The following is a 27,895-nucleotide window of genomic DNA, read 5'->3' on the forward strand; positions in this document are numbered from 1 at the left end:
TGATATCCCTTATTCTGGCTTCTTGTGTTGTATGGAAAAGAACAACTTGGACATCCCGCTAATCATCACATTCTCCACACAAAAAAAGGAAAAGGCATGCAGACGATTACATGATCTTTTATACTGACATACCGTTTGGAAGAAAAAGGCAGTTGACTATTCTCAGGTAGCGAGGAACTTATAATCCATTTATATTTTATTCATTTGCCTTTCTTTTCCTATGCCATCCTACATAACAATTGCCTCAATTGCCACCGCAGTAACTCATTGAAATCACACAAGGAAACCTGCAGCACCGCTGCCAGTACAATAAAAGCTGTCAGTCACTCCATTTCCACTTAACAAAAAGCTTACCGTCAACCGTACTGTAACTTTTATACTGTCAGCGGTATTGTGAGGGAACAGAAGTCCTGGTTTATAGCACGACCAAAGCAGAAAGTAAGCAAATTGACTATTATTTTTTTTGTTGTTGATTATATTCATTGCTATAAGGACTTAATTTGGATTTAAAGGCGATTTTCTCAACCTTTTTATTTTTATTATTATTTTTTTTTTTTTGCACCCTCAGATTCCAGATTTTCAAATAGTTGTGTCTCGGCCAAATATTGTCCTATCCTAACAAACCATACATCAATGGAAAGCTTATTTATTCCGCTTTCAGGTGATGCATAAATCTCAATTAAAAAAAAACTGACCCTTATGACTGTTTTTGTGGTCCTGGGTCACATATTTATCATTCTTGGTGTGAACGTGGCTTAATTCAGTGCATTTTGTAATAGGCTATTTCTGTAATGGGACACAAATAAAAATGATCAAAATGAGTGTATTATTAAAATATTTCGAATGCATTTTTATAGTCCTATATATTATCATCATAATACAGTACACGACAATTATCATAAACACTATTATTACTAGTTTAATTTAATCAAATCCAAAATTATTTAAGACAGCTAGGCTCTTAAATTCTTTGGAGCGAAATACGCAAGGCTTCAGTTATAGGCTGAGCATGATTTGGATATGGGAGGGACTGCAGCACTGAAGACCCGCGGAGAGAGGAGAGGGGGCCGATGACGCGGGCCCCGGGAGCTCCCGGTGTGAGGCGCGCGCCTGCGGGAGGGGCCGCTAGAAAATGGCGAGTCTGTGCAGAAGGCAGCAATGCACGATCGAGAGGCGCGGCTTTCGGCAGGAGCTGGACTCGTGGCGGCATAAACTCATTCACTGTGTAGGTAAGCTGCTTCAGCTCTCGCGCGGGGTTGTCCGGCAGAGCTTCGCGTGTTGATTCAATGCGTTTATTAGGTGTGGGGACCGGCGGAAACCTACTGCCTTGAGTGGCGAGCGAAGCCGATTTTTCTTTTTTTGTCTCGCAACGATATTTTTCATATAGCCGCTGGACCTCATCAAAAAAAAAAAATTGCAGTTATGAGTTTAGTTGCGCGGCCGTTGAGAAATAATGTACATTTGCGTTTTTATTTGACTGCATAACAGCTGTTGTTTTGGCCCAGCGCCATTCTTTAAGTTATTATTATTATTTGTATTTTTTTTGGAGGAAATGTAGGCGATGTTTATTTATTGTAAGCAGGGCGTGTTACGTGTACAGAGGGAACTGTGCGCTGACCAATCAGCGGCGTCCGTTTTGCCCGTGTGCGCGCTCCCTGCTTTATTGTAGGCTACTGTATTATTTGAGGGGAGGGCTGTGCGCGCCCCCGCACACCGCGCGCGCATTGCTGCAATGGGGAAATGTCAGATTTAATAATTTTGTATTTTAGGGGAAGGTGGGGATGACAAAGAAAACGACACGGCGCATACTGCTGAGCTGTTATCGCCGCCGCGTCGAGGCCAGATTCGTCTTACACTGAACGTGTCGACATAACGTCTTGATCTTAATCAGGCTTCTGCAGAACATATGCGCTGATATTTGAGTCTGTTTTGATTGTTTCTTTCTTCTTTCCTCAATTGCTTGCTTTGAAGCAGCAAGGCAGTTCCTGAACGAGACGTGCCAGTGTAAGCCAAAATGTGTGCAGATATCAACAATATTTTGGTTTTGGGGAAGCCTAGAGTCCCGTTTCTATTTGTTATGTACTCATTTTTTGGTTCTCATTTCCAAGAAATATGACAGAAACGGTTGGTTTCCCGCCCCTCCCCCTGTAAGTGTTTCATTAGCTTTGTTTAATCCCTTTAAATCGCCGTATCTGATGTTATTGGGAGATTATTGAGTCGAGGTTTCCTAGTTTTCAACCCTAGATTTGTGTTAATCTCCCTTTTAATGTCCGACAGAAAACCCTTTTGGCATCTGTTAACTGCAGCTTTTCAGTAAATGCTCGTCACTCTTTCTATCAACCACAACAGTGTAGATAATATCACGATACTGAGTGCTGCATTAATGTCAGATATTGAATATGAACATATGTGGGACCCTATAGACGGTAAAGCCTTTCTCCCGTTTGTTTAACATGTCCTACATCGTATCAGATATGATAAACTGATATATTTAAAAAGACTAGGATGTATTTTGTTATCAGATATGGCGTATATGTCAGTGAAAACGGCGTAGCTTTCCTCGTACTATGAGGAAAAGCGCCTAATTTGTACCAAAAGGGCCCGTTTCAGGAAGTATGAAGGCACTGATGTAAAGATGTGTGGATTCATTGCTATTTTGTGCTTAAATAGGAAAGATATTTGACGGTGAGCCTTTAACAAGATTCCCACGGTGATAATATTAGTGAAATTTAAAGACTGTGAGTTTTTAGTAGAGGACTTGATTATTACCTGATGTAGTTAATTGAATAAAAATATTTATTTGAGAGTACAAATTATTTTAACATCTTTATCCTAATCACAAATGACTGGAAGTGCCACGGAGGAATGGTTAAATGTGTGGGAACTCTGCTTTAAATGTAGGCTAACTGCTGCGTTGAAGGCTTAACGATTTGTTGCTTGTATCTTACGCCATGCCGATATTCTGTCCATCACAAGAGATTAATTCTAGGCATGCTTCGAGGAAATGTAGACTAAATCATTTGGGCTTAGTCTACTGAAAGTCACCAGTGAATCCATAATGAGAGCTTAGCATGTTTTGGGACGTAAAAAAACAACCAAAGTCATTAATCTCCCTCCGTACGTCTGAAATCTAGAAGTATGTAAAAGTTGATTCACACCTTCATGACAAGAGTTTACATTCTGGCTCCGCTGATAACGCTTTAGGGAGCATCATAAATCATTTCCTCAAACTTTCAAGGGTCAAAGTTCCAAATTCTAAACTGTTGTTAGCAAACTCTCCTTGAAAGCCAGCATTGCTAGAAGTTGCAAAGAAGATGTTTTTCCCGTCTGCAAACCGGTCAGTTTGATGCTGAATTTGAGCTGTCAATGGTATCATATTTTGTCATCATTTCCTTTTTTGTTGTCTGTTTCTGTTTGTAGTCTGCCTCTGTAATGTTACATGGACTATTATGTTTGCTACAGCTAGCTTTGCTTGCTTGTTGATCTGTGGATAACTCGTAGATAGCCTTGCACGGATACGAGAGCAGCATGTAATGTTAATATTAGCAATACATAAATGTAAAATTAATAATTGACAGACAGTACCAACATTCATCAACTGATTTTATTCATATTAATTTTATGGTATGCGTTTCTCTCTCGTGAACAGCTTGGCCATTTATTTTCACTCACTAGAAGTAAGAGTATATATTCAATTAAATTATTTCCATTTATCGGTGGCTCAAGGTTTGGCGAAAGACTGTTGAATGAGACCCGTGAATAGGATTTGATGTATTAGGTGATCTGTAATTTGAGTTTAACTCTTGAAGTGGTCTTTAATATCTAGCCTTGGCGCGTCTAAATACATAAAATATAGTTTGATCATGTGTGTGTGGAGCTTAGGTTAAATAAATCATTGTGTCGCTGTTTTAATCAGACAAATTTATTCGTCTGCTGTTTATTTTTATCTGCCTGCAAACAGCTAATACATACATGGACGCGACAAAGCCCAACCAAATCTTGGCTTTCCTGGCTTTTCCTACTCTTTCTGTGTGAATTTGTCATCACCACACATTTGGTGTCATGCACGAGAGCGTCACAAATTCAGACAAAACTGAAGGTCAAAGCTGCTTGCTGTGAGAACCATTACCATCAGGAAAAATTTCACTTTTTATTTTTATCTCTAGTCATCATCTACCTCCCCCTCGCTCTCTTGGAAAGCTCCCCTATGCATTTGCCTTTCCTCTCGTTTCATCAAAGATCAGCAACAATCTTATGACCAATTATGATTCTTGCAACATCTCGCTCAAATATAGGGCTATTTTGGATATTCCTTTGGCATTTATCACTCGCCAGAGTCTCCAGTTTGGCTACCTTCTTATCTAGATGATATCGTAGCGCTTTTAGAAGTTCTTGTAGTTCTTCTCAAAAATACGATGCATGGTTCATAATCATGCATTTTGGTTTTGGTGGTTTGAGAACCTTTTTGGTGCACATCGAGAGTGAATTTACCTTTATTTTTTCTATCTTGGCCATAAACCGCTTCTAGCAGCTCTTGAACATCCACCCCCAAGTGAAGAAGTTGTTAAAGAAGCGTCTGGAGCTATTTGACGACAGTTTCCAGCCGATTTAATTGGCATGTAGGCTGCGAGAAGGTGCATTGATTCGAGTTGCATTCTTTTTGACCACCACTGAAAATAAACAGCATTTTAGATTGATAAAAAAAACTGTCATCTGAATTATGTATGGATCTTTTTCTTGTTGAGAAGCTGCATGTGTTTACAGTACGGGGGAAAATATACTGCATAGAATATGAAATAAATGTTAAAACCCAGAGTTTTCTACCGTATCATGCATTTTACTTAACATTTTATGTAAAATATTGAACGATTCGCTGAAACACACAACAGCTGTTAGGATGCATTGCACTTTAAATGAACTAAATTAAAAATTTATTAGATGGCCGCCAAATTAAGCAACCCTCTACATTGCGAGTAAATCGCTCGCATATGCGACTAAATCTTACTCTGGGCGACTAAATGATGTCTAATATTAGCCAATGGCTAATAAATTCTCAGATTTTACTCGCCAGTGTGTGAGTTGGAGGCTGAGTATAAGTTTAGCATAGATATATTTTCACTCGCCGAACACTCTCTGACCGAGCGCTTCAGAGTTTCACTCTCCGTCAAGCGATCTGATATTTTTCAGTTAATTTGAATGGATGCGCAGTGCACCTGTGTTTGTGTATTTGGCGTAACGTAAACTCTACTGTGAAGGCACACAACTCGCCGTCGCTTTCTCTCACACGCACAAAGTGAGAGAGAGAGAGTGTCTTACATAACATGCAGAATTGACGCGCTACATGTAAATGATATTCTTTGTTGTATTTTCCTGTAAAAATAAGGAGTTTCTTTGGAATTTTTCAGCTTTTAAGAACTGCCGGGTTTTCCTGTAGTAGGCGGAACTAATGCGCAAACGGCAATCTCATTGGCTGGTGCTCACCTATTATCGTCCCTGTTTTGATTTCAGCGAATCAGTTCGAGCGAACGCACACAACCTGATTAATATTCATGAATCCAGTAGCTCATATATATTGTTCTCAGTATATCTCAGTATCTTGTTCTTATTAGTAGAATTCGTATAATAATAATAATAATAATAATTTGTTAAGGTCATGTTTTGTTTGCAGATTTGGAAAAAAAAGTTATATTTTTGTTTAGGGAACTAAAACATTGATTCCTCTTGATTTGAGCATTTATCTTGGGTTTCCACCACTTTCATGTTTAAGCTGTCAGGGTTATGCTAAACCATGCAAACTACTTTAAAAGTAGTAGCATTATACTCCCACAGAGATAATACTTTTGGTTTTCCGCTGGCTTTTTCAGATCTTAAATACGTCGGGCTTCTGTGCCTAAGTATTTTGACATCTGGGAAGTCTGCCTCCATTAATTTCTTATTTTTAAACCCCAGGGATTCTCATTCCGTCAAAGGACAGCTAGATTAAATCGTACTATATCCATACTATATCCCAATTCCGACTTTTTGGACCAGTTCGAATAGTGGATGTTTGGTTGTGTAGACTATTTGCATGTTGTTCACAACTAAATTTGTAAATGCAAATGAATAATAATTGTGAAATAAGGCTTTATTGTCAAGAACATTGAATTTTGGGCACATTTTGTTCTCTCAGGTTATGTTTCCTCCCTAAATTCCCAAAAGATTCCGGGTAAGCGAGACCTTTGATTCGATGAAGTGAAACGTTCTTTAACAGGCTGTTGCGCAAGAACTTTGGGAGTGTTTCTTTTTGATATACAGTAACCGTAAAGACAAGATAAGCTCAAATTTTACTCTTTCTGTGCTGTAGTTCATGTTTGCCTAAACCAATCCCTGCCGATCCAAATGTGTCAAAATCTGCCATTTGCCTTGCCATTTTTTGTCTGCCTCTCATGTGACATTGTTTTCCATTAAAGTCGTGTTCAGAATGGGGTTAGATTATGCGCTCAAAGTTGAATGCCCTAAAAAGCCGCCTGAGGTGGGGGTTTGAAGGAATTTTTATTATTTTTGCTGCCTAATGCAGCAGATGTTTTGAGTATTGGTGGCAAATGAATTAAAAGCTTTGGCCTAGTTATTAAGTTTTAGTGTTTATGCTGCTACAATTCCTAAATACCAAAAACAAAAACATTTGTAAGTTTTAGCATCACTTTTAGCAAAGCAGCTTTAATATTGAAACGCATGAAACACTTAGAATGTGCAGAAAAGCATATACAATGTGGTATACAGTGATAGGTTCAAGGGTAGCATGCTTTTCATAATAGGCTTTCTTTTTGAAATTATTTGATTGATTTTACATTTGACTAAATTATTAATTTTGAATGCAGTTTCAGTAATATTTTATTAGGGTTGCAAAAAGGTGGCAAATTTCCAGTAAATTTCGTAAACATTCCAGAAATTTCGGAAACATTCCAGAATAATGAATGAATAATTTTTTGGAATATTCCAGGGATTTTTGGAAAGTTTCCGGAAATTTACCAGAAGTTTGCCACCGCTTTGCAACCCTATATTTTATCTAGATGTTACCCTGCAAATAAACCCTGTATTTACCCTGTAAATAAAACTTTGTTTTGTAAAGATTCAGTGATGTTAATATTTTTGATTTGAAAAGTGAAGCCGTGGTTTACAGTGAATTTATAACAGCTAAGGGGCGTTGTTAGCTGTTATAAATTCACTGAAATCCACGGCTTCACGGGGATTATTGCTTTTATAAAACGGTTATTCCATATACGTAGTAAGGTTTCACAGAATAAAACAGAGCAAATAAAGTGTAATGATATTAATAAAAACAGTATTCTTCCACCAAACAATGTAGTTCCTCAGAAACAGTTGTGGTTAACAACAAAGTGGTTGCCAAGCAACACACAGAAGTAAACAAAGGTGTATGTTTGTAGAGTAATTTACAACAGCTTCGAACGCGGCTCAGCCAATCAGAATCAAGGACCGGAACTATCCGTTTTATAATAAGTCATTTATTTTGTTAAAGAAAAATAACTGGAAAAGTGTAAAGAATTCAAAAACGTGAATGTCAAGTGTTTGTCACGTTCTGACCATAAAGAGTATTTAAAACCACAATTAATGGTCCGGTTTCTATAACTTTTACTTAGGAGCAGAAATATGCCTTTAAATTTGAGAGAAATAAAGATTTGAAATTTATCATGATAATTATCGATATCGACAGATATGACATTTTTAATTGTGATAATTATTTTTGGACATATTGCCCAGCCCTGTTTGACCATTTTGAGATTCTTGCCTGATAAGTGTACTAGTTGGTCGATTCCAATGGATAGCTAATTTTGAGTTGGGATGTTAGTGGGGACTAGTTAGTGGGGGTTCCTGAGTGACTAGTTGACTAATCGATAGAAGGGCCTGAATAATTAGTCCAGTTTATGGTTCACTTGACCGCGATCTAGTTCATTCTAGTTGTTGTCTTCAAAAACAGAGAGCTGTTTAACAGCGAAATCTCAACATCTTATTTTTGTCACTTTTGTTAACACTATCAAATATATGCAAATAAATGCAATGTTTAAGTTTTTATTTATTTAATTGAGCCAAGATTGAGTACAGCTTTGGGCATAATATTTTTGGATCATTTGGACTTAAGCATTGTCTATTATTATTATTATTATTATTAACTTCTGTGTTATTGATTGTTATTGAGATCCAGTTAACTCTGCCAGTTGGTAATTTCCAATGGATAGTTTGGATATTTGGCTATTTTTGAGTTGGGATGTGCACAATTTCAAAACCAACTAGATAGTTGGTCTTTAACCGACTAATTAATTGGAAGCTCAAAAGAATTAGTCCAGTTTCAGGTTCACTTGACCGTGATCAAATGTGTTCTTCTTGTTGTCTTCAAAAACAGAAAACTCAGCAAGCTAATTAAAGCACCAATTAAAATATCAAATATATATTATATTTGTAGTTAAGAAAAGTTTAAATCAATTAGTCGAACACACTAAATTGCATTAGATGTGTGTGCATCTAATTTGCAATATTTTAACTGTTTTATATGCATAAAATCAGTATTACATTGGCCATCTGCCATCCAGATCTCTGAATATCTACATTAAAAAACCTCATCAGTCATTTTCTAATCATGATACACTGTGGATAAAAAAAAGTATAAAACCATTTTAGCAGTAATTCTCCCCTTTAACCTTGCACGCTTGATCTAATGCATCTACAGTAGATGGTTATGACCACCATGTTATAAATACTTTCCTAACTTCATCAGATGCTACGCCACATCATTTGAGGAGCATAATTAGTCATTCATCTCCAAAGAAAGACCCTTAAGAAATGGATGATGGGGGTCGCTTACGAGCTGAGTTTTTTTAAAGCAACTTTTCAATTGCACACCAAACACGTTATATATATAGTCCATGAAATGACTGACAGGCGGCAGGAGACAAAGGGATGGAGGAAAGGCTAATTAAGAGAAGTATAGCGATCTCGCCCAGTGTCATTAAGCAACGTGCAAACCTTCTTTTTACACCCCGAGGTTAGGAAGCGCACGTCTGAGAAAAGCCGGTCTGCCGCTACAAACTTCCCGTTTCTGTTCTCTCTTTAATAATAAAATATGTGCACCTTGCGACCTCATAATTAGCTTTTTCTGCAGTCCTTCAAATTAATTAGTTTGATGTCTATGTATGAAATACGTGGATAGAGGGCATTAAATCGTAAAGAGAGTCAAAATGGCAATAGCGTATGCTTATTTATATCATTAATCACACACAGGTGATGTGCCACTCTTTTATTTACACTTCTGCCATAAAGGAAAACACTTTTTTTTTGGTAGTTAGAGGCCTTGAATGAAGAAAATGCAACTGAATTTATGCAAATGCAAAAGGCTTTTACTTGGAGATGTAGCAAAGCTATGATGCTCATGCGGACACTGGAGGTTCGAATACGGCTTGCAACATTTTGCATGCAAAAAATCTCTTCCCTTCACTTCTCAGCGTTTTTCATTCTCACATGGTATAAAAGCCAAAAAGTTACGCTATTTGTGCTTACAAAAGGCTTTATTTTCTCTCCACAATTCTTTCACGTTGTAAGAAGGCCAAACATTAAAAAAGTGTTTTGAATTCGTTGTCAAATTGTCTATTTCTGCTACCATGTGTTTATTTATTTGTTTTGTTTTCCTTTTTTTAGAAACGTTCAAAGCATTTGACACGTTCTGCTGTGGGCTACGCTTTTGTGTCGGTGTTTACAGTTTATTTGGAACTGAAGTAAATTGAATCTGGCAGAACGTGTGAATTGAAGCGTAGGAAACCTATAAAGCACTTTCAGTAGAAGTTCACCGAATAGAGAACTTCAGTCTATAGATATCACATTGTCACCAACAGTAGTCACAGGCGACATCCACTCTGTTCATTCAGCATTCGTTTGTACAGTATGTGTGTACGCCGTCCCTTGCAGGTGACTGAGACGAGAAGAAATGCTTCCTAGAGAGCGATACGTCTTTAAGCATTCATCTACTATCTACTTTCTCAAGGGTGAATCTTTCCGGCTGCAGTAAAAGCAGTCAAATCTTCAAGGCAATATCTGTTACCTCAACATCTGCTCTACTCCACTAACAATATGAGCGTCTTAAACACTGAATAAAACATATAAGCGTTTGAATACATTGAGACAAAGTGTAACTGCATCTAGAGTTGAAGATAATGATCTGTGAATTTAAATTATGTTAGTAAAAATGTGAAAATAGATGTCCAATTAATTACTTTTAAATTTGATTTAAAGTGTACATTTAAAAAACATTTGATTGAATAATGAATCTTTTATCATTTGTTACAGCCCCAAACCAGTTATAGCTCATTCAATACTTGCTGAAAAAATATAAAAATAAGATATAAACCAATAATAATGAATACTACTAGTATTATTTATGAATAAATGTTATAATATATTTTTAAATATTATTTATTACAACTTTTTTTTATTTATATTTACATTATAGACAGCATGTAATCATTTGAATTCCTTACTCTCACATCAGATTTTGTCTAGCGACATTTTCTTGAGCTTGTTTGAACAAATCCCAACACTAAATACATATTTTAGTGTTTTTGTATCACGGACATGAATAATACCTCAAATCCTCAAGCTATTTGAGCTTTTTGGGAAGCGTGTTATTATTTGTTTACTTATATAGTACTTCAAGTATGTACTACTCATGTAGTGTTGACGTCTTTGACATTTTCAGCGTGCATTTCACTTTGCATTATTTAGATATGCATTTTGTTAAATGTATTGAAAAGGCATATTAAACATAGTGAGACCTCTCAAATTAGCTCTGTATTATTCTTGCTGCATTTCTTGCTGAGCTAATATTGAAGCGCATTGAAATCTTATTTCATTTGTTTTTATGTCAAAGGAATAATAAAAGATTTTAAGCCTGAGCTTAACAATTGAATTCCTAATCATTTCAGCGGCCTTCAGTTGGATAATTAAATAATTGGATAATTAATTAGACGTTCTGCTTTTGGCACATGGCGCACTGAATAAATCATTGGCCCCAACAGGATCGTTGAACTGCACAGCGTGACTCCTGCGTGCCGCCACACTGAATTTTAGCCGTCAGCTTCCTGTCAGAGAATTATCAGAAAAATGTTCTTCTAAATTTAAAGAATAGCCGTCAGGGTCACAATGGCAGGTTCTTCACAGATTAGGATTGCTTTCTCAGGGACTGCGGCTTTTTTTGTGGGTTAACTCCTTAACCAAACAAAGAGAAATGACCCAGTTTATTCCGCCCCTCCCCAATTTGAATATGCTCGGAGTGAAATTGGATAAATGCAGTTGAAATGTGGAGAAACTACTCTTTAAACACAACAATGGACTGAAGAATGAGGGTGGGGGTAGGGCTGGGAACATATTTTTTGGAGTGTCTTTTTTTTTGTCTTTTGAACTGCTTGGGGCTGGATAGAGGGCGATCTACTCTTACCATCAGAAATGTTGCTACAGTAACTATGTGTGTGTGTGTGTGTGTGTATTGAAACAGGTGTGTTTCAGTAAATTATATTCATTACATTGGTCAATTTGTTCATTGATTTGTTCTTAAACTCTAAAAATTAAGTTGTCTTGGTTCCCTTCGGCCAGGCAGTTTAGTAGTATCTGTCTCATGGAATGGCTCTACCAGATAGAGATGGTTGTATCTGACACAGATTTCCCCTCAAGAACAACCCCAACCCCCTTTGTGCCTCCCATGTATGAAGGATTGGGGGTAGGGAGTTGGCTTAATTTAGGGTTAAGATAAACCACGGGGAAGAAAGCGTGCACCGTCTCCAATATGCTGATTTTAATGATTTAATGAAAGTATTGTACTCATGAAGAGAGAAAGCTCTTTTTTTTCTAGTCTTTATGTAAGATGATATTGATCTCTTGGGTGGTGCTTAGTTCCTTAAAATGTTACAGAAGAAATCCGGAAGACATTGACAACAGCTTAAGCCTTTAGGAAAGTGTATATTTGAAGCCTAAATTAGCAACCAATTTGATTTACAATAAAACAACATCAAAAAACTCTATAACACTACAGCAACATTCATGAATCAAAAATATTAGCAAACTATTGTAATAATAATTCAGAAGCAGTTAATATCCAAGTTCATTTTAAAGGGGCCAAATGTCAAGTGGTGTGCCTCAGGGTTCGGTACTCGGTCCAATGTGTGAAAAAATCTAAATTGACATGCCGTCACCACAGCTAAAAATAATTATAATGCCAAATATCATCCTTTGTTTAGAGACATTATCACATCCAGTTTGTGGCATTCTTATTTTCTTTCCTTTTTTTTTTTTCACATATATGAACATGAACATGACAAGAACATAGCATGAGGTTACTGTTTAAAAAACATAATGTAGTTCATGGATATAGAAACATAAGCAAAGCACTCCAAGTTAATTATGTTTAGGCTAATTTCAGCATGATTATGTTTTTACAGTAGCCGAACCTTCTAAAGAATCTGTCCTTAATATAGATTAAACATATGCAGTTTGTTAGGTTAGATTTAATTAAATTTTATATTGAACAGTTAGCTTGTGTGGGAAGCTTGCTTGGAAATAGTGTCCTTCAACCATCTGCAGTACTCAGACTCTGTACGATATATCGATCTTATCTACTGGTTAGATACATGCGTGCTTGTTGCCCAGTGAAAGTAAATTATTCATACATCCACTACACTATATATAGACTATTAATGGTCACCAGGAAGTTCAAACAAAAAGCTGCTGACGTGACCCTCCCTAATGTTGAATTGATTGGCTTGTTTCTGTACGTTCACGCACCCCTCCATGGGACCTTTCCTTACCATGATTGTTCAATTTTTGTGTGTGTATGTATGCACTGCATTCTTTATTGGGTCTTGGTGATTTAGAGTTTTGTAGTGAATGAATGTTAGTTTTGTTGGGTTGATTGAGACGCTCTTTTGTGGCGATATCCCACACAGTTCTCCTCTAACAGGCCTCTTGCACTAGTGCTTTTCATATTGAATATTACACCAGGACTTATGAAACCATGTTGCAGATGATAAAACGGAATAATTAATACCCTGCAACCCAAACTTTGGTCTATTTGGGAAAGGCTTATATTTTAGGTTCTATTTTATGTGCCATTTGTAAACGTTCTTTTTTTTTTGTAATAAAATTAGCTTATCAGTTTTGATTTATAATTACTAACACTTTTTACCATCTTAAACATCCCATGAAATCAAATTTGGAAGTTTGTAGTCATTGTGTGTTAGCTTTGAGGATGAAATCCTGAAGTTTAAAAAAAAAAAAAAACTTTTAGCAGATGAATATAAAATTTACAATCTTTCTTTATCTTCAAGAAAAATCTTGCATTGTTCATTATTTTGTCCAATAAAAATAAAAAAATATGTTAGATAAAAATACCAAACAGAAATTTGGTAACATTTTATACATTTTTATAAAATAAAAATTAATGAATATAAAATATAATTATAATATGAACAAGCACTGAATTTCACAATTACACAAGCTTTTAATACAAAACTCAGTATCACTTATAAATTCAAGTCAATTTAATGAGGGTTTATGGATTTTTGGAAGAGTATGATTTAATTTTTTGTCAAAATTTAGTATTTCTGAAATGTAATTACAAAAACAACTAACATAATGTTGTGCTTTATCACAAATATCTTTGCATTCTATGTACAGTACTCAATCATTGTGTACCGATGCAATTATCCACTAGAGCTTCAAAACTGCTGCAGTTTTAGCAGTAATGCTGTGCATTTAATGAACTGGAATGTTGGAACATTTTTAAGTGCTCATTTTTGTTTTCAAAGCCTCCTTTGTAGCCAGCAACAATTTGGAATGCATGCTTTATAAGCAAACTGCAGCGGGAACAGCTGATGAATAGTAAATCGCACTAACTAAACCTGGCGGTTTGTGTTTCTGTCAGAAAGACAGCCATCTCCTGAAGGACAAAAACTTGATTATGTTCTTCTTAATCATTGCGACAGCATAACTAAGGACATTATCGAACAAGCTGTAAGGATTTGCCTTAAACAACCTAAGAAAATGCCACTATGATCCATTCAAGTTTAAGTGTGTGGTTTAGACTGGAGATTGCACAAAAATTTTATTTTGTTCATGCTTATTATTTTTTATTATGATGACTGCTATTATAAATCTATGTGGATTTCTTTGCTTTTTTTGTTTTTTTTATTTAATTAGGAGATTGCAATGTGTTTTGCATTAGCTATAGCAAGGTAAACCTCTCAAAAAGATTATGTCTTTAAATTTGTTCCCTTTTTAAAGCACCAAAATTACAGGAATTCACATCTTGACATTCAGATGACTAAATTGCAATTGATTCCTTTCCAAGATTTCCTTTCTAAGAATCACTACTATAAAACGTTTACACAGAATAATAATTATCTTTTTTTTTGTTTCCCATTTTAGCAGATTCTTCAGGGTGTATTCATTCAACTCTGCACTTGAGCCAGTATTTGCAGTTAATTAAATTGAGTGGCAACATTAAATCGGCAAAGAATTGATTTAGTTCATAAAATTGAAAGCAGTTTGTGCACGTGTGGGGGTGGACGTGGGTAGACGTGTGATTTGTACTTATAGACCTTGCACAGAGCTAATAAGAATATACCTTTGTCTGCTTCACAGGGTTCGAAAGCATTTTGGAGGGGCTGTTTGGACCAGGACTCGTAAAAGATCTTACCCTCTTTCAAGGTCAGTGTTACACTGCATACGATGGAGGTGAAGATTATATTGATGGTTACGTTTAGATTAGAATTATTTTTTGGCAGTTAACTTTTAATTATATTCTAAATAATATAATTTTTGAATTGTAGCTTCTTTTTTTTTTCTTTTTTTTTTCATTTCTTGTATAGATGTTATGGTTTTAACCTTGTCCAAAACTATATTTTAAATTATAGTAATTTTCATAATTTCCAATTAACATGAAACTATGAAAAAGTTAAAAAAAAAAATAAAATTATTGTGTTTAAGGTATGTACAATAAAAGTAGCCTTAGAGAGACAAAAAGTTGCCGACTTTTATTGCAGCTATTATTTTTCTTTTTAAACACATTGTTCTGTTGCATATCCGTACAACAGTCTAATATTAATTATAGATCTTAACTTATGCTTAAATATAGTTTTAAAAAATTGGTCTTTTCAAATCTATCACGTCATTATATTTATTGAGTTGTTTTTTGTGCTTCAGAAATGTTTTGTAACTTATACGGCTCAAACCATCACACTCATCTGCACTGTAAAGCTGAGCCGGAGCCCAGCTTTTAGTTTGTAGTTTTATACCTAAGCCACTAAATGGACAAATCTTCTGTACTGCACCTTTAAATAAACTAATTAGAGTATGAAAATTATTTTTTTAGTTTTTTTGGTCAACTCAAACTAAATTGCTCAGATGAAAAACACCCGTTTTCTGTTTTTGTTCTGGAGTACCGTAAGGCTCTATTCTAAGCCCTTTAGTCATTTTGTAAATTCATTCATAAAATATAATCAATCTAATTGCACATTAGCAGTTCATTCAGAAAATGTTTAAATTGTCTGTTTCTGAAGGTGTATACAATTAACTGTTCACTCAGAAGAACCATTCATGAGTTAAACTATCGAAATCACATACATCAAACTAAATTTAAACCTGAATATAAACATGGCTTTGCTCTTTGTGCAGCTCTTGATTGGCAAATTAAAACTTCACACAGTGAACAATTTGTGTGTTGGAGAAAAAGGTCATGTTTTTCCTAAGTTTTGACTTTTGTTGGTAATTGTTTATTGTTAGAGAAATACTTATTTTTGCAAAAACAGTTACCTAAAATGAAAATAACAAATATATGCATATAAGACATCTTTACCTGTCACATACATGGAGCAGTCAAGAACGGAAGATTGTCTCCTCTCGGGTTATTTCGCAGTCAATCGGTCAACAGACAGCAATTGCTAAAAATAAACAAAATGTCCTTGTCATGTGATTGTTAGCTAGCGGCTATGATCAGACACAGTATTGGAAACATAGTCTGTCAAAGATCATAACAAAGAAAAACATTTAAAGGGGTCATATATGGGGTCAAGATTTATCACTTTAATTTTCCCCCAAGGCCCACTTATGGTAGTCAAGGTTTCTTACACCAAAAAACCTTTGTCATTTAATTTCTCGTGCTAAAGAAGATCATGCACATGACTCCTGTCGGTGTCACCAATACATTTGACTAGGTCTTCCTTTAAGGGCTTTTCTCAGCAAATATTAATATGTGGGTTATTTTAATTAATATTTTTAAATCAGTTGACAGTCCTAGTAAAAATATATTTAGTTAAATATTACAGTTTTTGCATGTAGTTCTTAAGAATTCTGAAGCAATTTTGAAGCAATTTCAATGGGTGTTTGATCAGAATGTAAAACATACATGAATATTTAGATTATTACTGAGAATATTGAAATATAGAATTAGATATGAGGTATAACAAAACATATCTCTCAGCCCTGAATTAAAACTCTGACTTGCTAAATTCTGAACAATGAAAGTTGAAAGTATGCACCAGAGCTGCACGATTAATCGTTAAAAGATCGCGATCTCGATTCAGACAACCACACGATCTCATTTCTAAATGACAACGATTCTCCCGTGTCTATTACACCTTTGACAAAGTGTTACCGGATCATTCAAATGTGCGTTTGCACTGCCGCTGACACGGAGATAGCAGTTACCATGTTTGGTTAAGAAACAGCTTCACAAACAGTCTTTTCAACTACACAGTAGTTTTTCTGTCGTACAGTCATTCATATTATCACAGAAATACTGGGATGAAAGTTTATAATTCAGATATAAACATTGATGTCTATGGTAGCGCGACCAAAATAGAGCAAATCCGCATTTGAAAGTAACTGCCACATAACGTTTGTGTCGATGGCATTGTTTCGCCACTAGGTGGCGAAGAGTGACTTAAAAAATGTATAATTGAATGAATCATTTATTCAAGAGAATCGTTCAAGATTTTTTTGTAACATAAGCTTTTGAATGGTAGAGTGTATAATGTTACAAAGTGTTTTATTTCAGATGGATGCTGATCTTTCTATTCATCAAAGAATCCTGAAAAACATTTACTCAAGTGTTTTAAATATTGATAAAAATAAAATGTTTCTTGAACAGCATGTCAGCATATTAGAATGATTTCTGAAGATCATGTGACACTGAAGACTGGAGTAGTCATGCTGAAAATACAGCTTTGATCACAGCAATAAATTACAATTTAAAATATATATTCAAATAGAAAGCGGTTATTTTAAATAGTAAAAATATTTCACTATATTACTGCTTTTGCTGTATTTTGTATGAAATAAATGCAGGCTTGGTGAACATAAGAGAATTCTTTAAAAAACATTAAAAATCTTACTGTTCAAAATCTTTTGACTGGTAGTGAATATTAAAATGGTTAATACTTCATTCAAATTAATTAAAGACTTTTAAATAGACTGCAGCAATCATATTTTGCCACACATTATTTTGTTTAGTTACTTTGTTTAAGAATCGTGATCTTTATTTAAGATAAAAAAAACGTGATTCTCAATTTATCCAGAATCGTGCAGCTCTAGTCCTGTGTGTTTTTTTTTTTTTTTTTTGTACTTGAGTGCAATAAATTTTGGTTGAAAAAATTAGAATTGTGTAAGAGAATCGTGATCTCAATTCCCATGGAGAAAAATCGTGATTCACACTTTAGCAAGAATCGTGCAGCCCTAGTATGCACTGAAATTACACAAGTTCACTTGTATTGCAGTTTGCATTAGGAGCAATAATTCAGTTTTTCAAACTCAAATCAAATGTAACAAAACAGTTTCACGCTTCTGACCTTTGCATGGGAGCAACCAGCGGAAGATGTATTTCTGAAGTTTTCTCGAAAAAAGGAAAGCTTCTTTCTTTATATTTTTATTGTTTGGTCATATTATAATAAATAAAAAAATATGTGACCCAAAATATTATTTGGAATGCTACTGAAAATTGTCAGTGCAGGAAAAAACACAGAATATTATTATTATTTTTAAATGCATTATTATTAATAACTGGCCAACATGTTTGATGTAATATGTTGCAAAGTGTATTTAGCAGTGTTGGGGGTAACGCATTACAAGTAACTCGAGTTACGTAATCAGATTACTTTTTTCAAGTAACTAGTGCACAGAGAGGATGAGGAGAACATGTGTGGGACAATCTGACTGCTGCTGTGTCTGCTCCAAACATCTGTGTGCTGCTCTCCATGAGCACCACTACCTGTAAAACATTTACACAGAGTAAAACGTTGTACATCTCATGCTCATGATATAGCTTCATTACTTTTGTGGTGGAGTGGGCTAAAGCACTGAGCTGGTAAGCAGAAGGTTACTGGTTCGATCTCTGCAGTCGTCACCACTGGTGTGTCCTAGAGCAAGGCTCTTTTCTCCAGGTTGCTGCAGGGGGATTGGGCTCCCTGTAATAAGAGCACTGTAAGTCACTTTGGATAAAAGTGTCTGCCAAATGCATAAATGTAAATGTGATTTTTGTAAATCCCTTTTTGTGTCTTGGGCACAGACGCTCAATAAAGCTGCTTATTTCTTCAAGTTTATTTCTTCAAGGTACTACTATAATATAAATGCATACATATATTTCATACAATTTCTATTTGGGGGGTTTAAAGGGTTAGTTCAGCCAAACATATAAATTCAGTCATTATTTACTTGCCTCCTGGCTGTTCAATCCCTGTTTTTTTTTTTTTTTTTTTTTGTACTTGAGTGCAATAAATTTTGGTTGAAAAAATTAGAATTGTGTAAGAGAATCGTGATCTCAATTCCCATGGAGAAAAATCGTGATTCACACTTTAGCAAGAATCGTGCAGCCCTAGTATGCACTGAAATTACACAAGTTCACTTGTATTGCAGTTTGCATTAGGAGCAATAATTCAGTTTTTCAAACTCAAATCAAATGTAACAAAACAGTTTCACGCTTCTGACCTTTGCATGGGAGCAACCAGCGGAAGATGTATTTCTGAAGTTTTCTCGAAAAAAGGAAAGCTTCTTTCTTTATATTTTTATTGTTTGGTCATATTATAATAAATAAAAAAATATGTGACCCAAAATATTATTTGGAATGCTACTGAAAATTGTCAGTGCAGGAAAAAACACAGAATATTATTATTATTTTTAAATGCATTATTATTAATAACTGGCCAACATATTTGATGTAATATGTTGCAAAGTGTATTTAGCAGTGTTGGGGGTAACTCATTACAAGTAACGCGAGTTACGTAATCAGATTACTTTTTTCAAGTAACTAGTAAAGTAACGCATTACTTTTTTTAATTTACAAGAACATATCTGAGTTACTTTTTCAAAAAAGTAACACCAGTTACTTTGTTTTCCCATTTATTGACTGACAAGTCTCCTGTCCCCATATTGGTGTGCGCTGTGTGAACATGATGTTACTGTAGTTCTAGACTAAATGTGAATGTGCATTAATTCATCCCACTCACAAAAAAAAACAGATTTAGTATTCATCAAAATGAATTAAAACAGTGAAATGCAAACTGAGAATATGACGCAAACCTGCAATAATTAAATATGTTAAATAACACAGATGTATCTAATTCCATTTTATTAACTGATGTCTTTGCTGCTGACCTTTGCTGATCCAGTTCAACCGTACTAATAAGCAAAAATGACTTTACATAATCTAACAATTGTGCTTTGTTTTTTTATTGCTGAAGAGTGTTTCTTCTCCTGTGTTCTACTGTACAGACGTGAATTTACTTTTCCTTCGGCCTGAGGTTTATTCATTACACTTTTTGGTGTGAAAGGGCTTTTATATTTGCTATAAATAGAACTTCTTATATTAAAAACAATCAAGCCCTGTTCATATTTAAAAAGTAACGCAAAAGTAATGTAACGCATTACTTTCCATAAAAAGTAACTAAGTAACACAATTAGTTACTTTTTTAGGGAGTAACGCAATATTGTAAAGCATTATTTTTTAAAAGTAACTTTCCCCAACACTGGTATTTAGTGTTTGTTTATAAAAGGACAGCACTGATATGTTTTATTTTCTCTTGCAGATTGTGAGCCGGAGGGTGTGTCAGATTGGTCGTTTAATGAAAATTGTCTCTTTTGCTGCTTAAGACGTGAAAAAGTGAAGGTAATTAATCTCACTCTTAATTTCCTATCTATATATTTCCACAAACAATGCATTAGCAATTCCACATATCACTCTGAGTCATTGAATGTTTTCAACCACGCAGCACTTTAAATATGTTTGTAGTAGCTGGGTCATTGGGGTTGAAAGAAAAAAATAGGAGATGTTCATTACAGCTTTATATATATTTTATTATAGCTTTCAATGTTTATCAGTCGGTAATTATTATTATAACTTAAGTTTTTGTTAAGCGGTGACTTGACAACACATCTTCAGATGTGACAGATGGACTGTGAAGGAACTACAACACTGTCTGTCATTTGCCCTGGGGATTTTCTCTACAACAAACCTCAAACGATAAATCAGCTTTATTCTTTCTCTGACATTGAACAGCTTTTGTATTCACAAATTTGCAGACATCTTACAGGCTAGTAATCTGACAAGTACATTGGTACAATATTGGACTTCGTAATGAAGTATGATTATCAAATGTACATGAATTTTCAAATAGGTCTGATTTTGATTTTTAAATTAATTATAGTCTCTTATTTAATTTTTTTCTCTCCAGGAAAATTTGGTTGGTTTGAACAACCAAGTTTTATCAGAAGCAGACAGCTTCAAACAAGAGCAGTCCAACATTAACAAACTTGAGAAGCAAGCAGAGGATTTCCTCAATGTTGTCTTCTATAGAAAGGGTAAGACGTGCATTATATTATACTTTACACAAGATGAAACCAACGTAGTTGATAGAGTGAAGATACTTTTTTTTTTGCAGAAGAATCTGCATTTTTGTATTTTTCTTTCTTTTTTCGATATAAACAAAGGCAATTAAAGTGGTGATTTAAATTGACGTCCTTTTTAAATAGATTTTTAAAATAAAATTCAAATAGTTATGGCAAATATTCATTTTGACAATTCCTAAATGCCCTTGCAAGTTTAAATCAAATTTAAATTTTAACACACAGATTATACACACAGCATATGTATATGGATGTCCAAGTGTTTTGATGTTCAAATATTCTTAGTCTTCTGTTTCTCTTCCTGGCCGTGTATATTTGATGTTTTTTTTTACTCTAAACGAACTTAGGAAACAGCTTTTCCTTTTTGGAGGTCTGCAGGACTTTACTGCCCTGTAGGAAATGTTTTCAAAGACTTGTCTGCCATATCCAGTGGCTTTGATTTTAACAATGGCACTAACCAAGTGTATTGTGAAATAGTTTAATGATGCCGTGTTATAAGATATAAAATTCATATAAGAGAAAAATTGACAAGAGGTACGTTTAGTACGTTTTAGCAAATATTAACTTATTGTATCATGTTCACCTGCCTGTTCAATAACAATACTGCAAAATACAAGAGATTTGTTCAAATGTGTGTGAAGCAGGGTTATTATAGTTAACGAATACTAAAACCGTTAAAAGAAAAATTGTTACTTGAAATAAAATAAACAACCTGAAACAAAAAAACTTATTTTCACTTAGTGTAACTTGAAAACGGAAATAAAAATACAATAATATACATAAAAAATGAAAACTATTATATAACGATGCAAATAAAGCAATAAGCCCCGTGAAGCCGTGGTTTACAGTGAATTTATAACAGCTAAGGGGCGTTGTTAGACGCGAAGCGGAGTGCCTAAAACCCCCTTAGCTGTTATAAATTCACTGTAAACCACGGCTTCACGGGGATTATTGCTTTTATAAAACGGTTATTCCATATACGTAGTAAGGTTTCACAAAATAAAACAGAGCAAGTAAAGTGTAATGATATTAATAAAAACAGTATTCTTCCACCAAACAATGTAGTTCCTCAGAAACAGTTGTGGTTCCAACAAAGTGGTTGCCGAGCAGCACACAGAAGTAAACAAAGGTGTATGTTTGTAGAGTAATTTACAACAGCTTTGAACGTGGCTCAACCAATCAGAATCAAGCACCGGAACTCTCCTTTTTATAAACGGAAATTAATTACAAACTAATAAAAATGAATTAAAATGTAAAACATTTTTAAATGATTCAAACTATAATAATATCTCAGTTATACTAAAATAGCACTGGTGTAAAGTGTGAGCAGTAAATATCACTGAAGGAAAGACTTTTTATGTTTTGTAGCCAAAATCTATTTCCCTGTATCTTCAAAAAACAAGTAATATATTTATTCCTTCATATATTTTCCCTCAGCAGACCTCCCGAGATTTACAGACCCCCACATTCCTCTAGTGGCTCGTGAGATCATGCAGCGAATGATCCGACAGTTCGCTGCCGAATATACCTCAAAAACCAGCTCAACTCAGGACGTACCCCAACCCCAGTCCCAGCCCCAGCCCAACGGCACCAAGGACCAAAGCCTGCCGAAAGCGCCCTCGCTGGAGCCGGACGCCTCCACACCCGGTCCCGGCGCCGCTGCCTCCGCACAGAATCCCGTCCTCAGCAAGCTTCTCATGGCAGACCAGGACTCCCCACTGGACCTCACCGTCAAGAAACCAGAGACAGAACCCAGCGAACAAGGTCAGAGCCGTGTTTAATTCAATCTGTGGATTGCCGTATGCTGCAAAAAAACTTTTCTTAACCCATATTAGTCTTTTAAAAAAAATAAATAAATAAACATCCTCAACACATTTCAGCAGCAAAATTATTTTCCAGTAACTTAATTCAAGGTCTGTCATGACAACTCTCAGAGGTATTGGCATGGTAATGTACATGACAATGTTAATGTATTTGGTCTTGGCGGAATAGATCTGCTACGCTGCAGCTGCAGAGCAAGTACTGAGACTTGCTACTGCCAATACATCCACAACATGCTGCTGTGAGCATGTAAGAAATACTGCTGCTGCACATATAACACATATGAATAACCCCCATATAACATACAAGAATCACACCGTAGCAGATCTATACAGGTGGAGCTGGGGAAGGTGGAGGGTTTCTGAAGCAAGCTGCAACTGCTACGGCAAGCACTAGTCATATATTTGAATGCTGAGCAGCGAACTCATTGGCTACCGATACAGGAGAGAACCAATCAGCTGTGCCATGTGATAATGGTGTCATTAGGTCAGATTGAGTTAGACCTATCGGACTGCGCCATCTAGAGTTTCATGCCAGAACTCTGAAAACAAGTTATCATATAGGCAACTGAAAAACTGGAATATATTTGTAACATTTTACCTAGGTTTTAGGTTCAATTAAAAAATGATCAAGGAATGGTTTCCACTAACATTAACATTATAAATATAAAATATTTTTTTATCTATATTCACAGAAATATCAATAAATAATAATAAACATAAATTTACCTACAAATATTTTTTGTTCTAAAAAAAACAAAAAAAGCATGTACATTTTCAAGTGTCGGAAATGTGTCAAAAGTGAAGCGAATTAATTGTTGAATAAGTGTTTTAAACAGTTAAAAAGAACTGACATGCTGAAAATAATCAAAGATTTGACCTTTGATTTGCCCAAAAATAAGTTATAATACGCTATGAAACATAAATAGCAAGTTTATAGTGCTCCATAATGCTCATGCCACCCTGTTTTGGGTAAAATTAAGAAAAAATAATAAACCATATGTTTTTCTCCAGTGTTCTCCAATAGTTAGTCCAATAGTTTTTCTCCAATAGTTTTTTTCCCCCTCAATGCATAAATGAGATGTATAAGAGGCTAATTTTTCATATTAAAAACATGAACTTTCAAAAATTAAGAAATTAGATAATTTTATCATAATATAATATTTTATAATAAAACCCTTCTAATGATTTATAGTTATAGGCCACCTGCATGTTAACAGGACACTGTGCAGTATATTATTATTATTTTCGAATTATCATATATATATTTTTTAAATACTATATTTTTTTCATTTTTAATAATGAAATATTTTTTATTTTGTTTAATATTTTTATTTAATTATAATAATCATCATAATTATTAGTCATATTGATTATATAAGCACAAAAACCAGAACCTCGGAAAGAGAATGTAAAGAACTAAGTGTTCAGCAGTATAAAATATCAAAAAGAAAGTTGGATCTATACAGTTAAAAGAAAACTAGATGGTGTGATTAAGTTTGGTTGATTGATTTTCCTTAGTTTGGTCTTAGAATATGATGTTTTTATTTACAGATGGAGTCCTTGACCTCTCAACTAAGAAGAACCACAGTCATGGTAGTGTCTCACTGAAAAGCTCTCATGGTTTCTCAGTCATGCCCACAGTTAAGGGGTAAGAAGTATTTTGATATATTTTAAACAATTTTGAAGAATTTTAGATTTACTAGTAAGGATTTTAACCCGAACTATATAATGCAAAGATAATAGGTGTCCTTAAAATGATACTAACTCTTTTAGGGTTAAATTATTGTTAGTTGGATATATAAAAAAAGAAAGGAAAAAAACTCAAAAGTACCTCCATGTAGTGAAATTTGTATAAATCTGGTAGAGAATGGTGTGTACATGCAGTTTTTACAGTAATAAGCTTTATTTGAATCATGGCCAGGAATCAAATTTCATAATTTAGCTGATGCTTGAAGGGACAGACGAGCCAGAGTAATCTACATGAAGTGTCATCAGAGAAAAATGGTGATAGTTTATGGACAACCCCTTGTGGGACCTTCAGTTTCCAGCCTAATCATACTTTTTGTTCTCTGAAAGATACAAAATGGTACTGTGAAACTTTATAAAAATATGTCATTTAAAAGACAAAATGGATTAAATGAAAAAATGCTAGAAATTGATAAATTAATCTGTCACTGAATATTTGGTCGCAAACTAGCTAACCCCACTACTTCATTGAGAGATTAACTTAATCTAAATTTTCTAACCTTTGTTACTCATTCAAAAAGTTTATCAACTGGAATGTTGAAACAATTATTTCCTATAAATTGAAGAAAACGTGATTGAACATTTTTTCTTGCAATATCTTTGTTAATGGTTGAATGATTGGGCTTGATAAATTCAGTCAATGTCTTAAGGCCGTTTCACACTGAGCGCGATGCAAAAAAGCGAGGTGAATCGCCGACGGAACGGTGCTTTCACATCGAGCGCAAAACGATTGATCGCCTTCTGCTAATTCACACCCCGCACGCTAAGTGGCGTCACCAGCAATGCATTTTTCCTCAGATATGTATCTTGTATATGGATTTAACATCGTCCACTGCTCAACATAGAGCATTAAATTACGATAAATAAAGTTTGGTTCTACACCAGAAACACAAACTATCTATAATGCTTACAAGAATACATCCTAAAATATAAATAGAGGTACAATTAGCATAAAGCTACACTTGTATGTAAAATGTATGTAATTAATGTATTTGCTTAAAACCCACTTTAAACCATCATCGAGTGCATGTAATAACTTCTATAGTTGACTTCGATTCTGTAATAGGCAGACATGCACTCTTTGTACGTTTAATAACGCTGCTTAAAATTTGTCATAAACATCCTTTATTGTTATAAAAAATACCATGAGCTGCATACAAAACACATACAGAAAATATATCGTCATAATCATATGTCTATTTGCTTTCATATTTCATGTGTAGAAAAATGTTTCACTCGATTTTTTTAATACGGAAGATCTAGAGAGTGAACAAGCTCTGACTCTGAGTCCTCTACTTCGGTGTTTTTACGCTCGTACTCAATATAGTCTTCTGAGCTTTTAGCGCCACCGCTAAACAGCAGTTGCTCTGGCCACGTGATGTAATGCTCAAATCTTATTGGACGGCCCGTGTTTTCACTTTGCGAAACTGAAAAGATTCGTTGGACTGGTTCGAAAAAAAACATTCGCATTTTCGGTGCGTGAATGTTCGCGGTCTATGTGGAAGCATCCATAGGAATCTGTTGTTTTATTCCAGTGCGTCATCGTGTCCGATATTCGTTTTGCTTTTTCGTGCTCAGTGTGGAAAGGCCTTTAAAATGTCACCATGCTGTAATTAGGAGAAGTCACGTGGTAAGAGGGTTGATTGCAAATTGTTGTGAAAAAAAAGCTTATGGTTATTTAAAATAATGAATCATTGTAAATAGTTTTTACTATAGTTGTTTATCAATTCATCAGTTTGTGTGAAAATTATAACATTTGACTTTAATTTTTGGATACAGTTGAGATCTATTAAATCCAGTGATCTAATAGTTCTCTCACACACACAAAAACATGGTATTTTTTAATTTTTACAAAAAAGTAATGGGACACCAAAGTGTACCTTTTTAATGGAAAGTGCCCTATTCACTTTCTAGCAGACAAAGTAATTGTCCCTTTCCTTTACAAGACTGAAGTACAAGACTTCCTTCCAATAGCAAACCACATTCTCACATCTGAACATTTTATCTTTCCATAAATTAGGCATTCCCAGAGAGCTGATCACAACTATCGAGATGTTGATGATGAGGATGGCTTGCCACCGAGAAGCTTGCATGATGGGATAAGGGAGAACTGTATTGGTTCTGGGCCCCTCAAGCCACCCTTGGCCCGCTCGCTCCTCATAAAAGAGGAACTCCTGAGCCAGAAACATCACCTCCTTGGCCAACCTCTTTCTTTGGCTAGCCTAGAGTCCACGGGTCTCCTCAACAGCCAAGCCCAGTCCCTTCTTTCCCGTGATGGGATATGGGGGAAATCCCATCTAGACGGCCTCCTGAAGCTCAAACAAGTTAGCGGCGACCTAAACGACATGCCTCTTTTCCAGGAGAACCAAGGCATGTTCACCAAGGGTACAAAGTCCCATGACACCGGTTCCATCACGGTAAAGAAAGAACCTGGACATTCCCCTCCAGTGGACTTGAAGATCCCGCAAGTCAGAGGCATGGATCTGTCTTGGGACTCCCATGGGAACGCCTCGGATCTCTACAGTTACAGCTCTATAGCTTTGGGCAACGTGCACTCGGAGAACGCGCTCAGTAGGAAGCTGAGGGCCATCTTGCCAAAGCAGAGTCGCAGAGCCGCTCTCGGAGGCCTTCTCGATGGGGGAGCCGTGGGTGAGTACTGGGGTGCAGACCTCGAACAGCCAACTTTGGGACCTCAGTACCCGACATCAGATCCAGAGGCAGACCCGACCGGCTCCAAGCAACCCCGAAAGAAAAGGGGACGTTATCGGCAGTACAACAGCGAGATTCTAGAAGAAGCCATTGCTGTGGTGATGGGTGGGAAGATGAGCGTTTCGAAGGCGCAGAACATCTACGGTATTCCCCACAGTACCTTGGAGTACAAGGTGAAAGAGAGGTTGGGCACCCTGAAGAACCCACCAAAGAAAAAGCTTAAACTGATGATGAGGGCAGAGGGGCAGGACTCTGGGATCACCGCCGAAACCGAATCCACATCAACGCCCGCCACCACACCCATTGCAACGCAAGTGGATGTCTTGCAGGGGACAGGAGACAAAGCCGAGTAGATTACACAGAACACCTCATAAAACGGAAAACGTTTTAGATTCTGACAGACACAAAAAACTAAAATGAATTGAGGATGGGGCTTTAATTGTGCCAATTTTCTGGGTGATCTGGGTGAGCACAACTGCAGGAATTCATGGGAGGATTTAAGCCTGATAACTGGGGATAAGAAACAAATTGGCAGTTATCACTGGTCGCATTGACACTGCAAGCATTTGCTGAAGTTTTTTTACAACATAAAGCAACAAATGCGTACTAAAGCCATAAGAGAGTATCGACAGAGAGACATTTTATAAAAAAAAAAAAAGCAAGCAGATTAACCCTTTGTTCGCCCCCTT

The 27,895-nt window shown here is 35.6% G+C and overlaps 1 protein-coding gene across 3 annotated transcripts; it reads left to right on the forward strand.

Moving 5' to 3' along the window:
• The first annotated feature begins 1,090 nt into the window (after positions 1-1,090).
• Positions 1,091-27,895, forward strand: LOC107657486 (ligand-dependent corepressor-like). 3 transcript variants are annotated; one of them, XM_016445588.1, is made up of 7 exons: positions 1,091-1,229; positions 14,677-14,742; positions 20,112-20,191; positions 20,757-20,883; positions 22,366-22,692; positions 24,303-24,399; positions 26,518-27,895. In XM_016445588.1, exons 1-7 carry the CDS (start codon positions 1,133-1,135, stop codon positions 27,557-27,559), a joined length of 1,836 nt encoding a protein of 611 aa, XP_016301074.1. In that variant the 5' UTR covers positions 1,091-1,132; the 3' UTR covers positions 27,560-27,895. The 3 variants fall into 3 exon arrangements, with proteins under 3 accessions (XP_016301074.1, XP_016301075.1, XP_016301076.1); XM_016445589.1 differs by having other exon boundaries at positions 22,369-22,692; XM_016445590.1 differs by lacking the exons at positions 20,112-20,191; positions 20,757-20,883 and having other exon boundaries at positions 22,369-22,692.

This window comes from Sinocyclocheilus anshuiensis, unplaced genomic scaffold (assembly GCF_001515605.1).
Source record: "Sinocyclocheilus anshuiensis isolate Anshui unplaced genomic scaffold, SAMN03320099.WGS_v1.1 scaffold259, whole genome shotgun sequence".
NCBI classification, from domain to species: Eukaryota; Metazoa; Chordata; class Actinopteri; order Cypriniformes; family Cyprinidae; genus Sinocyclocheilus; species Sinocyclocheilus anshuiensis.

Coding starts and splice junctions, on each gene's coding strand:
- LOC107657486 (XM_016445588.1), top strand. CDS start 1,133: ATGGCGAGTCTGTGCAGAAGGCAGCAATGCACGATCGAGAGGCGCGGC. Junction 20,192..20,756: donor TAAGACGTGAAAAAGTGAAG/GTAATTAATCTC, acceptor TTTTCTCTCCAG/GAAAATTTGGTTGGTTTGAA. Junction 20,884..22,365: donor TGTTGTCTTCTATAGAAAGG/GTAAGACGTGCA, acceptor ATTTTCCCTCAG/CAGACCTCCCGAGATTTACA.